At 35.8% G+C, this 15,479-nt stretch overlaps 1 protein-coding gene across 1 annotated transcript in view; it reads right to left on the bottom strand.

Moving 5' to 3' along the window:
• Nucleotides 1-15,479, bottom strand: part of LOC127221902 (low-density lipoprotein receptor-related protein 1B) — a 249,227-nt gene that overhangs the window by 25,643 nt on the left and 208,105 nt on the right. The window contains exons 32-34 of the mRNA XM_051183854.1: nucleotides 15,163-15,324; nucleotides 7,783-7,957; nucleotides 2,710-2,814 (exon numbers count right to left, since the gene is read on the bottom strand). Of these exons, the coding sequence (XP_051039811.1) occupies nucleotides 2,710-2,814; nucleotides 7,783-7,957; nucleotides 15,163-15,324 (442 nt within the window). The remainder of the gene's footprint in view (nucleotides 1-2,709; nucleotides 2,815-7,782; nucleotides 7,958-15,162; nucleotides 15,325-15,479) is intronic.

Below are 15,479 nucleotides of genomic sequence, written 5' to 3'. Positions count from 1 at the left end.
GACTTGTGTGACCACTGTGTCATTGTGAAGAAGGTATGGCAGTTGGACAATAGCATAAAAGTCATATAAAATATATAATGTATTTCTGTGTCTTGTTTTGTAGTTACTAAGGTATTTAAATTGGCAAATGTCTTAATCATTGGTTATTTATATTTAGTTAATGAATTATTGAACATATAATACCATAATTTCTTTATACTTCTTTTGTAACTTAACTGTTTCAAATGTGTATCATAAACATAATTTGTACTTCTGCCTACAAAAAAATGAAGGAGATAGAAAAATCCAAATACAGACACAACTTCCAAAAAGTAAAATATACACAGAGGTAATGTTACATAAAAATAAAGGACAGTCCTTAAACTCCTGTAAATACCATGCTTTCTTCTTGCTGAGTTTCCCAAATTCACTGATTATTAGACCATGGTACTATCTGCTTAAAATTAAATATTAATGTTGAATCCCATGGCTATTTAAATGAATTTTCTTATTCTGATAATGTAGGGAATCCTTGCATAGGAAGTTATCCTGGTACCTGTTTATCATGAACAGGCAAACCAGACATGGTATGGCGTGCAGACTTTTCATGCAAGCATTGAAACACTGACAAGATAAACCAAGTCTTGGATCCAGGGCAGAGATTACTAGGATGTTAAAACTAACCTGAAATAAGTCTTCATTATTTTGTGGCCAAGAAGCACATGAATTTAGTTAGTCTGTATACCAGTGACTCACTGTGCATCTATGCTTCCCTTCTCATGCATGCCCAGGATCCAGCACCATTTTCCCTCTGAAGTGTCACCAAAACATTTGTCTAGGAACCATGATCACCAGAACATTTCTCTTTGGTTTAAATGGAACTGCCATCTTCAAAGCCAGCTCTATTCAGGTAAAGCTTACACTTTACAACCCCAGCAGCTCATTATAACCAAACAGCTGAATATTGGAAATTAAATGCTAGAATTTCAACACAACAGTGCTTTACAGTTTTGTTAGGTAGGCTGACCACAGCTCAAGTGAGGCTACTCCAAAGTGTCCATCAAATCTCATGATTTTAACAGTGAATATTAAGGAAGACGCCAGATATGTGTTATCCCTAAATCTCAAGTACATATGGAAAAATTAACATTAACTCTGGCGAGCCCAGAGAGATCAGAAGTAACCCTGGAACCAAAGGGGGAAAAAAAGATGTTTACTTTCCATGGACAACTCCAACTAACCACAAACTGAAAGAAGAAAGAATAATGTGAACTGTAATGAAATCTGTAATGAAATTAAATTTCTTGTAATACTCTGGTATGCTTGTATTCCCTGTCTTAGTAAATCATTCAGTTTCCCATGTAAATTTAAAAAACAAACATTTTATTATCTTATCAGTTTGTGAAATAGAAAAGTTGAAGTTAAAAAAATCACTATTCCAAATATAGTAGTTACAGAGTTTAAGCTACTTGTTTATACCCTTCTTGGATTAGTATCTACTGTTCTGGCATACATGCTTTTACAAAGCAGCATGAGTAGCTTTTTCATCACTTGCTTTATTTCTATGCACTCTAGCAGTCTGCGAGGTACACACTTACCTGTGAGCGAAGCATAGGTTAAGTACATGTGACAGAGATAAGCCCCAAGATTAAGTATACACTGTGAAATGCATGTGGATGTTCATGATTTAAACCAATGAACTGTGGCCTGAAATGATGTCACAGGAAGCGCAGCAGTAAGTGGAAGGTTAAACCTACTTGCATCTCGGCTCATTAAACGCAGTTAAAGTGCAAATCCCCTCATTCTGACAGTAGTGATCACAAGGGTTCTCTTTCTGGTCACAGCGCTGACTTTTAAACCCCACAGAGCATCTGCAGAATTCCAGTAAAATACAACTGAATAAAGCGTCTACCTTTTTTGCCATATATATTTAAATTTATGATATACATTAATGGTATCATAAAATAAAAATGTTCCTGGGAATGCTTTCCTCCCTCACATACATGCTGATAGCAAGTTCCTTTGAGGAGTTTGGGAGCAGGAAGCTTATGGAATTCATTTTGTGGACATCAATTATTTTCTCAGTTAAAAGAAAACTCAATAGTTTGAGCACACCAATGGAAAGGCTTTAGGTGGTCTGCTCTAGAAAAATAAGAAAACTGAGGAGAAAAATATTAAATTCCCTAGGCGTTTAGTTTGCATATAATGAACTCTGAAAGAGACAATGACTTAATTTGTTTATATCATTCTATACTCTAAGTCTGATGTAAAAATCAGATAACATTATATATTTGAAAACACAGTCCATATTGTTTTGACAAAAATATTCCTAAGTACTGAGGAATGCAAACACACACACATGCACGCACGCACACACACACACACACACACACACACACACACACACACACACTGATCTACAGATCTGTAGGTTCCACATAGCTTAATAAGGCCAATAAAACAAGAGCACTTTCCCAAGAATTTCCAAGTTGAAAAACTTTGAATGTATAAAATGATGCTAAGAACTAAATGAGTTATTCCTCATGAGATCTTTAATAAGCTTATGAGAAAGGGATCATGTAGCACATGAGCCAATGAGGGACAATTGACTGAGGTGTGCATGATATACCCACTTATAGAAAATATTGCCCCAAGAAAGGAAAACAATAGGATAGTGACTCTAGGTAAATGCAGTTCTGTCTTAAATTATCCATATTAGTAAATACTCACAAACACACAGGTACACTAGTTTCAGGATCCAGTTGGCATGTGCCACCATTGTAACAGTAACCATCACATAACTGACAGCTAGAGGCAATCTTTCCATTAGTACAGCTGCAACAACAAAAGAAAAAGAAAAGAAGAAAACATTGTTACTTCCAGGATTATTGCTGTTGAGTGCTGACACAAAATACCTGAAATCTATAATGTGCATCATCTGAGAATATTCTAGTTTCTATCTAAATGTAATTTTTCCAGATGTGATATTTCTGGAGGCAGTTCTTTTTTCATTTTACTAGAACGATGATAGAATATTTTGATATTTTGCTAATTTTCAAACTGTTTTCTTGATAAAACTTTAAAGCATCTAGATATATGCTCGTGTCTATCACTTATATGTTTGGGACAGTACAAATTTCTTTTTCAGTTAATTAGTACTTGGTAAGATCAGTATGAATTATGAGACACCCTAAAGAAGTACTACTAGCCTTTTCTGATCTCACTGTAGTATTTTCTGAAGAGAAATTCTAGGATTGCAATTATTTTAATTCTATGTGAAGCTACATATATTTGTATAGGTGCACATGCATTTATGTTCTTGTGTGCATGTGGAGGCCAGAGGACTACATTTTGTGTCATACTTGGGAATGCTACCCATCTCTGTCAAGTAGAGACTCTAGTGGCCTGAAGGTTGACAATTAGGCAAACTGGTCAGACTGTAATACTAGTGATTAATTAACTTATCTGCTAAATTATCAATAGAAGTAGTAAATTAACGATGTGCAAGTTGTAAAATGGGTTTTGTAAAAATAAAGTCCATCATGGGATAGGTGAGTGCGGTCTCATATTTCTGATATTGAAAAATGGCTTTGCAATACACATGCAAAGTGAGCAAAATATACAGCAAACAGTACTGTTAAGTGTTAAGGCACTGGCTTTTATTCTTTCCTAGCTTGATTTTTAAAAAGTAGACAGAAAAATTATAGTTTCTTATTCCATTAAAGGAATAATGTCAAAGAGGAAAAATTATCTCATTTTACATTGAAGAATTTTACATAAAATGATAACTATATACCAAACTATGCTATCTAAAAGAGGAAACAATGTAAAATTAATTGTTTCAAATTCTTGCTTTCAATAGCTAGAACTATTGCTTATTCCTATTATTATTTTATTTGAACTTTAAATTGAAGATAGAAGTTTACAAATATTTTAAAACAAGGAACAAATACCACTTAACAACTCAATCTACAGTATGCTATATCTATAAAATCACATATATTTCAATCAAATTTATAGATCATGGTTTAATTACTTCTCAAATGTTCCTTATAAGTTATCCAGTAAATATAAATAATTCTTAGTAAATTTAATATCAAATTGATCCTTTCTGAGATATTCTACATGAAGCACAAGTATTTCCTCAATAATATTTACCTTTATCTCTAAGAGAAAGGATATGTAATGATTGCCACTTTTACAATTGAATCTGTAGACAGCTTATAGTCACAAATATCAGTGTAAGTAGAAAAGACTCATCAAAAATACTATGTAACTCCTTCTGATGTGGAAGAGAGGACATCACAAACACAACCCAGTGCAGTGGAAACTTCTTTAAGTATATGAAGGTGATCCTAATAAAGTCTGCAAATAGCGAAGGAGATGGAATCCCAGCTGGCAATTTTTTATCACCAAATAAAACTTCCATTATTGAGACTGGGTTACATCCAAATGAATTTTTGGCCAAAAGGCTCCTATGGAAATCTTAAACCACCAAGGCTATTGCCAAGATAATAGGTTGTTTTCTTCAAAACAACAGCAATGCCCCATTGTTGAAGAAAACACCCAAAAACTAACTGAACATAAAGAGATCAAGCTAGTGCCTCCATTGTTACTTTATTTCTATTTTCTAGTATCTTTGTTATGGGGAGGTGATTTTCAGGGTAACAAAGAGAAGCATAAACACCAACTGAGCCACACAACCATTGATCTACAATCTTCCCTGCCTACAAAATATACTAGGTCAATAGTGGCACAAAATTTGATGGAATAATTAACCAATGTCTGGTTTGGTTTAAGACCCACTTCATCATATGGAATCTTTATCTGGTAATGATTGAGCAGTGAAGCATGAGAGACTAAATAGCAGAATCCTAGGCTAAAATAAATTCTACTGATCCAAAATCAAACAAATAATTATTTAGAATGTAGTGATAAAAATGACACTTAATGATATTCTGCTTTACTCATGGATCATTGCCTTACTCAGCTAGCATTAGAGAAGTTTTTCTCTTTCAGCACAGGGGAAAATACACCAACCTACAGCCAGATATTATGAAGAGAGTGAAACCTTGGAACACACAGCTCCAAGTGGAATTTCTCCATCAAATCCCTCCATTCTGAGCTCAGCAAAGCTTGTGAAGGATGAGGAAGAAAGAGTTTAAGAGCCAGAAGAAAAGAAGAACAGCAGAAGAAGAAGATGCTCTTAATTAAGTGAACAAAGCTCCTATGAACTTACTGAGACCAAAGTAGAAGGCACAATGCCAACACTTGTCTATACCAGGCCCTCTGTGGATACATTATAACTTTCAGTTAAGTATTTTTGTGGGACTCCTGAATGTGCAAAAAAATATGGATCTTTGATTCTTTTAACTTCTCTTGGGACAAATTTTTTCTTTCTGTTAGTTTGTGTTGTTCAATGTGATGGTTTTTGTTTTATTTTACTGTATCTCTTTTTGTTTCAAACAACAAACAAAAAATGTCCCCACATCCACAAATTGAAATATTGAAATAAAGTTCTTTAAGTTTTAAGAACTGTGGAGCTTCATGAGTACATGTGACTTGGGGGATACATGTGAATATTTATTTGATTTTATATATTTATTAATGAAATACCGGTCATATTTCTAATTACTTCTTGACTTAGAATAATAAATTATGCTTTCAAATGATCCAAATTGCTGAGTTTATCATATACTTTTCACAAAGATAACACAGAACACATTTATAGTAAATTCTAAAGTGGGAATGAGTAAAAAAATAAATAAAAATTACAACATTGCCTATAATAAAATTTTATTGGATCTTGTTTGTCAGAGTAACATAACTCATCTTACAACTCCTAGAGTGCTCAGTAGCAGGGATACTTTATGGCACACTCTATGTCCCTTGCTCTCATTCATTAACCTCCTAAATAAAGTATATGTCAGAATAACTCCTTTACAGGCACTTCTTTCAGAGGGTTGTTCAAAGTACTTTGACATGAGGGCTGACCTCTCAGCTCATGTCAAGAACTTGTTTCATGATACAAGTTGAATAGCATGAGCCTTAGCTCCTGGGATCTGCTCCCATTCACTTATTGTAAAAACAAATTTCAAAAGGCAACAAAAGTAGAACTTGAACATATCCATTCTGCTAGAACCTATAATTCCATGTTTTTGTTTTACTTAGAAATTTCCAAAATCAGACTAGGAAACGAAAAATCTTAGTACCTACATCCACTGGGGATATATATTGTTTCTCTCCAGAAAGATCAATTAAAGGCAATGAAATAAAATTGTAATCCCAAAAGATACTTAATCATAAAGCAGCAATAAAAAATTTGAATCTACTCATTGTGACTGATAATGAGAAATTACTAAAAGCCTATATTGAACATTCCATGCACTTGCATCTATCATCCCAGCACTCAAGATGCTTTGGGTATGGAGATCAGAAGACAGTGCTTAGGAGTTGGTTATGTCCCTCTAAAAAGAGGGTTAAAGAGGGTTTGGGGATTGAACTCAACATGATAAAACTTGCTCTACAATTTCACATTCCTCCTACCCCACTCTATTGAATATAACACTTACTGGTGTGATTTATTTATGTCTTCATAATTTTTATTGTCAAAATAAAGCTAATCAGTGAAAATCTAAAACTAAATAAAACCAACGATTGAAAATAAATAATATGCAAAAGTATTTAGATTCTAGGCCTACCAGCCTCACCTGCTGAGCATGACACTGGCCTTTATACACTAAAATGATCTTGAGTTGATGAGCTTTCACTACCAGATAATATAAGTACCTATTACTGCTGTTTCCTTCCTTTTTCATCTCTTCCATGCCCTCCACTACCACCTCTTTCCCCTTTTTCTTCTCCTCCTTTTGTTTTTCCTGTGAAATAAATCCTTATTAGAAAATATGGTCCTATCCTTAGCTCTATCTGTAAATTTTACAACATATTTTTTGCTATTGCTTATTTCTTATGAAAGACTTAAACTAGCAAATAAATGTAATGGAGCACAAATAACTGGAATGCAGGGCAGTCTGACCTAGAAAGCTGACCAAGGCCACTGTGACTTAGTTCCTGGAATTTGCTAACCACCTGCAATTTCTCCCTTACAAGGCCCTAAGATAGCCAGATACCAAGCATTTCCATATGGTCAACCTCCTCCAGGGAACTCAAGGGGTAACAAACTGCCCCTCTGGTCAATGTGTCAGCAGGGTCCTAGAGAAACAAAGAGATAGCTGCAACTCCCATTTGCTTAGGCAAGATTGATTAGCATACCCTGAGGTCTGCTGACCTAAATAGTGAGACCATCTAAAAAAGATAAAGAACATGCTGGAGCCCATGACTCTGGCCACATACTCAATGGTAGGATGGTCACAGCCCCTCCCTAAGCTTGTGGCTTTTTCCTTTAAAAATACCCACGCTGGGAGAATGACGCTTCTCTCTAGCCTTTGAACTGAGGGTGCCCATTTGTGTAAACATTTCCGGTTCATTAAAGCCTCTTGCTTATTGCATCAAATGGACTGGACATTGAGTTCTTGGGGGTACCAACTGAAATAGGGAGACTCCTCATTCTGAGGGTCTGGGGCATATTTTATAACTGGAAAATCTGTTAACACCATTGATGTTCACCTGCTTTGGTTATTTGCAAAAGGGTTGAAGAATGAGCTTATTTGAACTTCATCTGTAGCTTTAAAAAATTAACTGTTGGACATGCAGAACTTTCGAAAAAAAATTACATTGACTTCATGGTTTACTTCTTATATTAGCATGTAGGTATTTTATAAATCAAGCAAGATGTCTACTTACTTGCAAAATATATCTTCATTGTCTTTACTTATAATACAGTGGCCCCCATGGCATCGTATACATTTGTCAATCTCACATTTCGGTCCTTCATATCGTGTTGGACAAACACATTCAACCCTTCCATCATTCCCAATGGTACATGATTCTGAATTCACACAATAGTGGTGGCACACATCTAGGAAGAAGGAACAACCAAACATTTAAATGATGCTATGATATATTTCTTTCAGTGTTATAAATTATGTTATTTTGCTTAATATAAGAGCAATAATTCAGAGTTTATGTTGTCATATGGTTACAGAGAACTAAGAATCCATTAGGTAATGTGGAGGCATGGGGGAAAGTTGCAGGCATGACACCAGGCATAAGAATATGAGGGACCACATCTGTTATTACAGCATAAAGTAAACAACAGAATGTAAGTTGAGGAAATCCATTCTCAAATCCCATCCCTAGTGACATACTTCTTCTAGCATAAGCCATTCTTCCTAAGAGTCACAAAGCAATATTGGCAACTAGAGACAAAGTGTTCAATTATCATTCATACTTTGACATTCTACTCCCTGACTCCATTATGCCCAGAGCCCTATCATAAGGAAAAATGCATCAAATCCAACTCCAACAGTCCTTAAGTTCTTTCATTGTTTCAACACTGTTCAAAAGTTAAAAATCTGTTCCAAGACTCAAGACAATGTGTTAACTTTAGCCACCTGTAAAAACTGAAGGCAGATTTTAGACTTCCAACATGTAATATCACAGACTATATGTTACTACTCTGAATGGGTACATTGAGTATACAGTGAGGAAATACTTCAAAACTAGACTCATCAGAGTAAAAGCAACTCCTGTAGCTCAATGTCTAGTGTCAATGATCTTAAATTGGTGCATCCATTGAGCACTGCTACCTGCACACATTTGTCTCTGCTGGGCTGATTCCACAACCTGAATTTAGCTTCCCACAATAGATGATTCTGTCATCTTGCAATCTTCCCTGAAACCATGGCTTCACTTCAGATCTTTAAGCAGGAACTCCCCTACCACAAGCTGTTTCATCAATTTTTCTAAAACCATGAAACATCAATCCATTGCCCCAAAATACTTATACTATTAATGCCTCTAAAGCCATTACCATATGACTGACACCATCAGGTTTGGATGTCCTGTATCATAAACCCTTCAAATCACATTAGCAGCAACTTCTTAATTCAGTTGCACTTTCAGAACTGTAAACTCATAAAGCTTTCTTTCATAATTTGCAGAAGACATGGGTCTGGTCTTGCCCTCTGAGAAACTTTAATGTACAGTAACTCATTTCACCTCAATGATGCTAATCTCCTAACAAGAAATATAGTCTCAATTCTGGCACACACTATGTATGTAACATTAATCTTCCTAGTGTTCTTTTGCTTTCCAAGCTAAAAATTATGTATATTTTCTCTGTCAAGTTGCTCATTTCATTGCTGATGTGCATAAATTATTGGTAACACCTATGTCACATTTTAGCATTCTGTTGGACTGAAATTTCCTCTGCTGAAAAATCTATGCCTTTAATTTTGCCTTAAGTAAGTTCATAAGGTAAGAGCAGAAAGAGGCAAGAATTTTCACCTATCTTAGTTACTAAAATTGTTCTCCACGGAAACACCTTTTATGAGCATCTACCATCTGCTCTGCTCTCAGCATCCCTGACTTTAGGCTCCTATTAGAGTGCCTATTAGAAGCTTCGAAGTCTTCAACTTTCTTCTAGAAAATAATATTGTCAGCATGTTCAAAGACAGAGCCTGTTTTCAGGCACCAACTAATATATTAATTGCTTTTCTGCTTTGTTATTGAAAGCCATTATCAAGGGCAACTTGAAAAGATTATTTTCTTTAATATATGTTTCTAGAAGAATATGTCCACCATGATGAGAGAGGGGAAAAGCAACAGGCATGACATCAGAAGCATGACACACACGTTCACAAACAGCACACACAAGAATACCCAGTATAACAGTTCTCAATATATGTGTTGTGACCCCTATGCAATGGGATCAAAGGGGTCTTTCACAGGGATCACATATGAGTTAGTTATCATATGATCCATAACATTCACAAAATAAGAGTTATGAAGTAGTTTGAAGGCCACTACAATATGAGCAGCTGTATTACAGGGCTGTAGTGGTAGGAATGTTGCAAACCACTGACCTGAAGTGATACAATCTTTACTTTTGTAGATTTGATTGTGTAAAATGTCAGCCAGAATTGCCTAGTGAGCACCTTTTTATGAAGGATGTGGTTGCAATGAGCTAGTATGGAAACATTTCCCAGAACCTTGCTCTGCCAGAGCACAAAAATTGACTGGACACAGGGATATTAGCTTTGGTGGTGTTCTTTATATTGTCACAGATGCTCCAGGCACTAGCTCTATGTACACTCACAAATGTTGCAGGCACGCACACTCATGAATGTTGAAGGCACTGTTTATGTACACCCTCACATGTTGAAGTCACTCTCTGTGTGCATACTCACAGATGTTCCAGGGAACCAGCTCTTTTCATACTCATGTATGTTACAGGCATAGCTTTTTGCATATTCATTCAGGTTCCAGGCATTGCAAACCCAGCAGAGCTGATAGAACATGGCAAACCCCAAGGCCACCTGTCACTTCTAGTGGAGCAGTCAAGATGTTCCTTCTGTCTTCTCAAGAGAAATTGAACTCATGACACTGGGTAAACTGTGGTCCAGAACTTATGCCACTGCAACTGTGACTGCTCTGAACATTCTCAAATTTGACAGGTGTGGAAGCTGTTAGTGATTTTAGGGCATTCCACTTCCTGTGTCAATAGCATCACAGCTCCCATTCATCTTTGTAATATTAGGATCATCTGAAAATATTCTTTTTTTCCTTTTGTTTTGTCTTTTTTGATAACTTTTTAAATTTAAATTTGAAACCATCGTGTTTTACATGTTAATCCTACTTTCTGCACCCTCCCATCCTCCTCTGTTACCCCACCAACCCCTATCCCATCCCCTTTGTGCTCCCAGAGTGGATGAGGTCTTCCATGTCATCTTTAAATGCAGTCAAATCATTCAAGGCAGAGCCTAGGTCCTCCCTCATATATCTAGGCTGAGAGAGTATCTCATTATGTGGAATGGGCTCCCAAAGTCCATTAGTATACTAGGGATGAACACTGATGCATTATCAGAGGGCCCATAGATTGCCTAGTCCTCCTAACTAACACATAGAACTTGCTATCAGTTTAATAACTCAAACTTAAAATTCCTTTTATAAACAAAGTAGACTAGATTGCTATATGCTACTGTGTGGACAGGGCATCACATGCTGGGATACAGTAAAAAAGAAGCCTGATTTGGGGGTCATGTAGTTTTCATATCTTGCAATCTCTAATGAAGAATATAAGAAAAACTTCTGAATTTAATTTTAGAGACAATGGATTTATGCTGATAATATTCATCTCAAATGTTCTGTGGGCAATGATAGAAATTTCAAGTCTTTTAATGCATGTCATGTATGGATGTGATTAGTGAGCTGAACACTGAAATGTCAGTTACCTGCAGTCCTCCATACGACTTTACCTCTTTTCTAATTCATATGATGTCCCTCATATTCCCTTTCATTTGACTACCTTCTCTTCAGGTCACCCTCAGGTATCATTTCCATGAAGAAATTACTCCTTTACAGTGAATCTTAGGCTCTTTCTTTGAGTACTATTGCTCATCTCCATGTTTCATTAACTTTTCTATTACATCTTAATTCCTTTATGGAACACCACACCAGATTGTAAGTTGGCAATAGGAAATATTTGACACAACTGTTCACACCAAGCCAAACATTAAGAGGACACCATGTGAAATCAACTGACCATAGCACAAAGCTTCTCTGAAGACAAGTGCTAAACATGATCTGATAATATCATCAATACAATAGTTGCATGCTCATAGTTCAGACATTGTTCTGTAATTACTCATAAGATGTAATTCTAATACCAACCATAGTATATCTTTGCATTATTCTTAGGTCTCTCAACTCTGTAGTCTAACTAAACTTCTTTTGCTTGGATACCTCAGCCTTTAAAGGCTGAGTCATTTTTTCAGATGCAGAGACACACACAGTTCTTCATGTCTACACAGATAATGTGTAGGATGGAGCTATGAACATGCTCTTCTAATGTCAAGAGAGTAAGCTGGCTTAATGAGAGGCTTTGCACTAGTGCTACTGTCCTTTAATTAAAAATAACCTCAGATAATCTTGGCTTTACCTCTAATTAAATGTGCAGTGTTCTGCTTATTTGCTTTAATTGATAGCAGGAATCCTGGCTTTAGACCCATTTGAAAAACATATCTGTATTTATTTGTTTTTAAGCAAACAACTTAAAGGATATTAAGCTTCAGCTTTACTAACATTTATATTTTTATATCTTTCTTTTTCCACCAAATCAGTAGTGCTAAAATGAATTTGCATTCAGAATTTACCTTGCTACCGAAGTTTTGAGATGTTTAAATCAGCACAACTAAGAACTGATGTTTACCTCCCACTAATATACTGTAATTAGGTGCCATAATGAACCATTCTGTTATTCCTTCATTTACCGAGGGGAGTGATTTGAAAGAACAGTGGGTCCACTGAATTTTGCTGACTCAAATTGATGGTTTCTGAATTTATTAGACGTCCTCCAATGTTGGATTTGTCATTTTAATGGTGAAACCCAAGAACAGCATCAGTGTTCTCCTGGATGTTTTATGACATGTTGATCAACAACTCCTGGGGTCTAATTCTGAGTGCTTCAAGACCTTGGGCAAATTATTTAACCTTTGTGTAAGGATTAATTGGTTATTTTAAGTAAGTGTTTTTCAGTAAAAGGCGGGAAGCACTCTGACTGCTAATAATAAGGATAAAATCATAACACAGCCTGATAAAGCAGCAGGCTGCCACACACTGTGATTCTATTAAGTTGTCAATTAAGATGCAAGTTAACTAAATTTGTTCTTTGGAAGAATGCAAATTTTTGTAATGATTGCTAATAGCATTTTAAGGCAATTCAAAGAGATTCAAGAATTCTGATTATTTGACTTAAAAATAAATACAAAAAAATTGATAGAGCATAGTGCATCAATTGGTAGAAGCTAATGGACCAAGAGATTTTAAAAAAAATGAATCCAAATGGAGTGTGGTGGGACATGCCTGTATTCTGCGCAGTCTGAAGATAGCATGGAGGATTAATGTCCTCTAACAATTTCAATGTCATTGTTGACTAGCTATATGAGCTTGGGGCCAGCTTAGAATATATAAAACACTTTAAAACAAAATAATATAAACTACATGAACACATACATAATAACTATGGATTAACCACACATTGAACCAACATTTTTCATATATACATTGATTATCTTTTAATTAATAGTTTCAGGCCACTTCATTTAGATATTACTTGATATTACAAGATATTCTCTTGAAATTACTATTTATTTGTTTATTCATCAACTGTTGTTGCTAGGTATCATTTCAAAGAAGCTTCAAATCTGAGGAGTATAAAATAAACAAATAACCAAATGATCAAAGCCAGGAGACATAAAACAGACTTGAAAAAAAGGTAAGTATCAGTTCAATCTAAGGAGGAAGTGAATGATTGAAACCTGAAGGATGATTGCCTGATTCAGATCTTGACTGTAACTTAACTTTATATGTGGGTGCCACCAGAAAGTCTTTCTGCTGCACTGGCACTGTCTTTTTAAAAGTATGATTTTAAATAATAATACCCAGTACATTGAAGAATAAAGAGAATCAACAGAATGAAAATGAGAAAAGCAATTATCTGAGAATATGCACATAAAGATTTCAATGAATATGCTTAAAATAAAAAGAAATCTTGTTTTACATAAAAAATACAAATGTGATTGCCATTTGATAATATATCCCAGTTGCAAATAGAGGAAGCATGGATATAGATGAGTAATAAAACTGACAAACATGCCCCAGCAGCTTGAATGGTTGAGTCAATGAGCAGGGCTCACATTTTGGATGTGCATTAAAGGTGAAGACACAATATGAAAAACTCTGAGGAGTCAACAAAGACTTAAAAGGTTTTGGACTGAATAATAAATGTTCCTTCTTAAGCACAAAAGAAAGATAGTGTGATAACTAAAGGTGAGAAATGTCAGATTAACTGAGAAATAAGATGACCTATCACAGAAAATTGAAAATAAGATCTGAAACTTAGAGTTAAGGATTCATCTGGAGATATAGATTTAGAGTTATCACTTAGGAACTACACAAACCCTAGAGATAAGTCATCTAGACACTGGTTTAAAAAAATTGTACACAGAAAAATATAAGAAGTATGGTTTTTCCACCCGCCGCCCGGTCTTGTCCTGCTGCTGCGCCAGCCCCAAATAACACACTGAGACTCTGTATTATATATAATTCTGTTGGCCCGGTTACTAGTTTCTTATCGGCTAGCTCTGTCTTAATTATTAACCCATTTCTATGTATTTCCACGTGGGTTTACCGAGAGTGGAGGAATGGCAGTTCTGTTCTCTCCAGGCTCTCCATCCTGACTCCTCCTTACTACTTCCTCTTTCCTCCTTGTCTCCTAGTCCCTCCTATCTTGCTTTCCTATTGCCCAACAGTGCTTTATTCATTAACCAGTATGAGAAGCATATATACATAATCACATCTCCCATCATCTCCTCTTTTCTGTCTAAATAAAAAGAAGGGTTTTAACCTTAACATAGCAAAATATATTATACAACGGTTATCAAGTAAGAATCACAGTTAACAATATTTAGAAACTGAACAGAAGTGAAGTCAATGGAGAAACAGAGATAGAGGAATACGACAACCAACATATTTTGAAATAATGCTGCTGCCACAGTTGTGAGTAACAGATACTGGCATTGGAAGTTTTGGATATGACTTTTTCAGAGGGTGCTTGAAGAGATATAAATGTCTAGGAAGTTGGAGGAAGGAATTCTGGTTCTGTCCAGCCAGCTGATGATGAGAAAAACAGAAACACCTCTGCATTTTCTCTAATTGCATTCCCTTGTGCTACTTAAGGAAGGTGGGGAATGGGTAAGGATGATCATCCCTACAGGTTGTCAGGAGAAGAAAGAAGTAAGGGAGTGATGTATGCAAATGGAATAATTATAAGAATTGGCCTTTAAACTTAAGCAGGGAAAGAAAAGAGATAAAAAACATTTTTTTTAAATTATAGAGAAAATATAAAGTTTATTGGAGTTTAAGTGACAGGAGAATGAACCTGTAAAAATGGGGATATGGATAAAATGAAGAGAGGGAGAGCCCAGGTGTGAAACATATAAGGTCTTAACACAAACTTCAAAGCATGCTGCTGGCAAGCTGAGGGAAGACACTTTCACTTACAGTATTGGCATCTGTCTCCAGTGTAGTCTGAATGGCAGTGACAGTAAGGCTGGTTCCCAGCAGTCACAACACAGCTCCCACCATTGTGACAAGAATCTTCACACACTGCCTTGCCACAGTTGGGCCCAGTAAAGCCCAGGGCACAGATACAGGTAGGTCTTCCTATTGGAACAAAACAAAAGAATGCACACTATCATCCTTCAGTGGAACTGTCAGTAGATAAAAACTAGGATACCAGGTTTCTGGAACAGGTCTGTCTACAATTTGTTGTATGACTTTATACCAAGAACTTTTCAATTTCAGTCAGGATGCATATC

The sequence above is a fragment of the Phodopus roborovskii genome, unplaced genomic scaffold, assembly GCF_943737965.1.
Source record: "Phodopus roborovskii unplaced genomic scaffold, PHOROB, whole genome shotgun sequence".
NCBI classification, from domain to species: Eukaryota; Metazoa; Chordata; class Mammalia; order Rodentia; family Cricetidae; genus Phodopus; species Phodopus roborovskii.
Note: the sequence above shows the minus strand (reverse complement) of the source record. Positions and strands in the feature narration are given on the sequence as shown.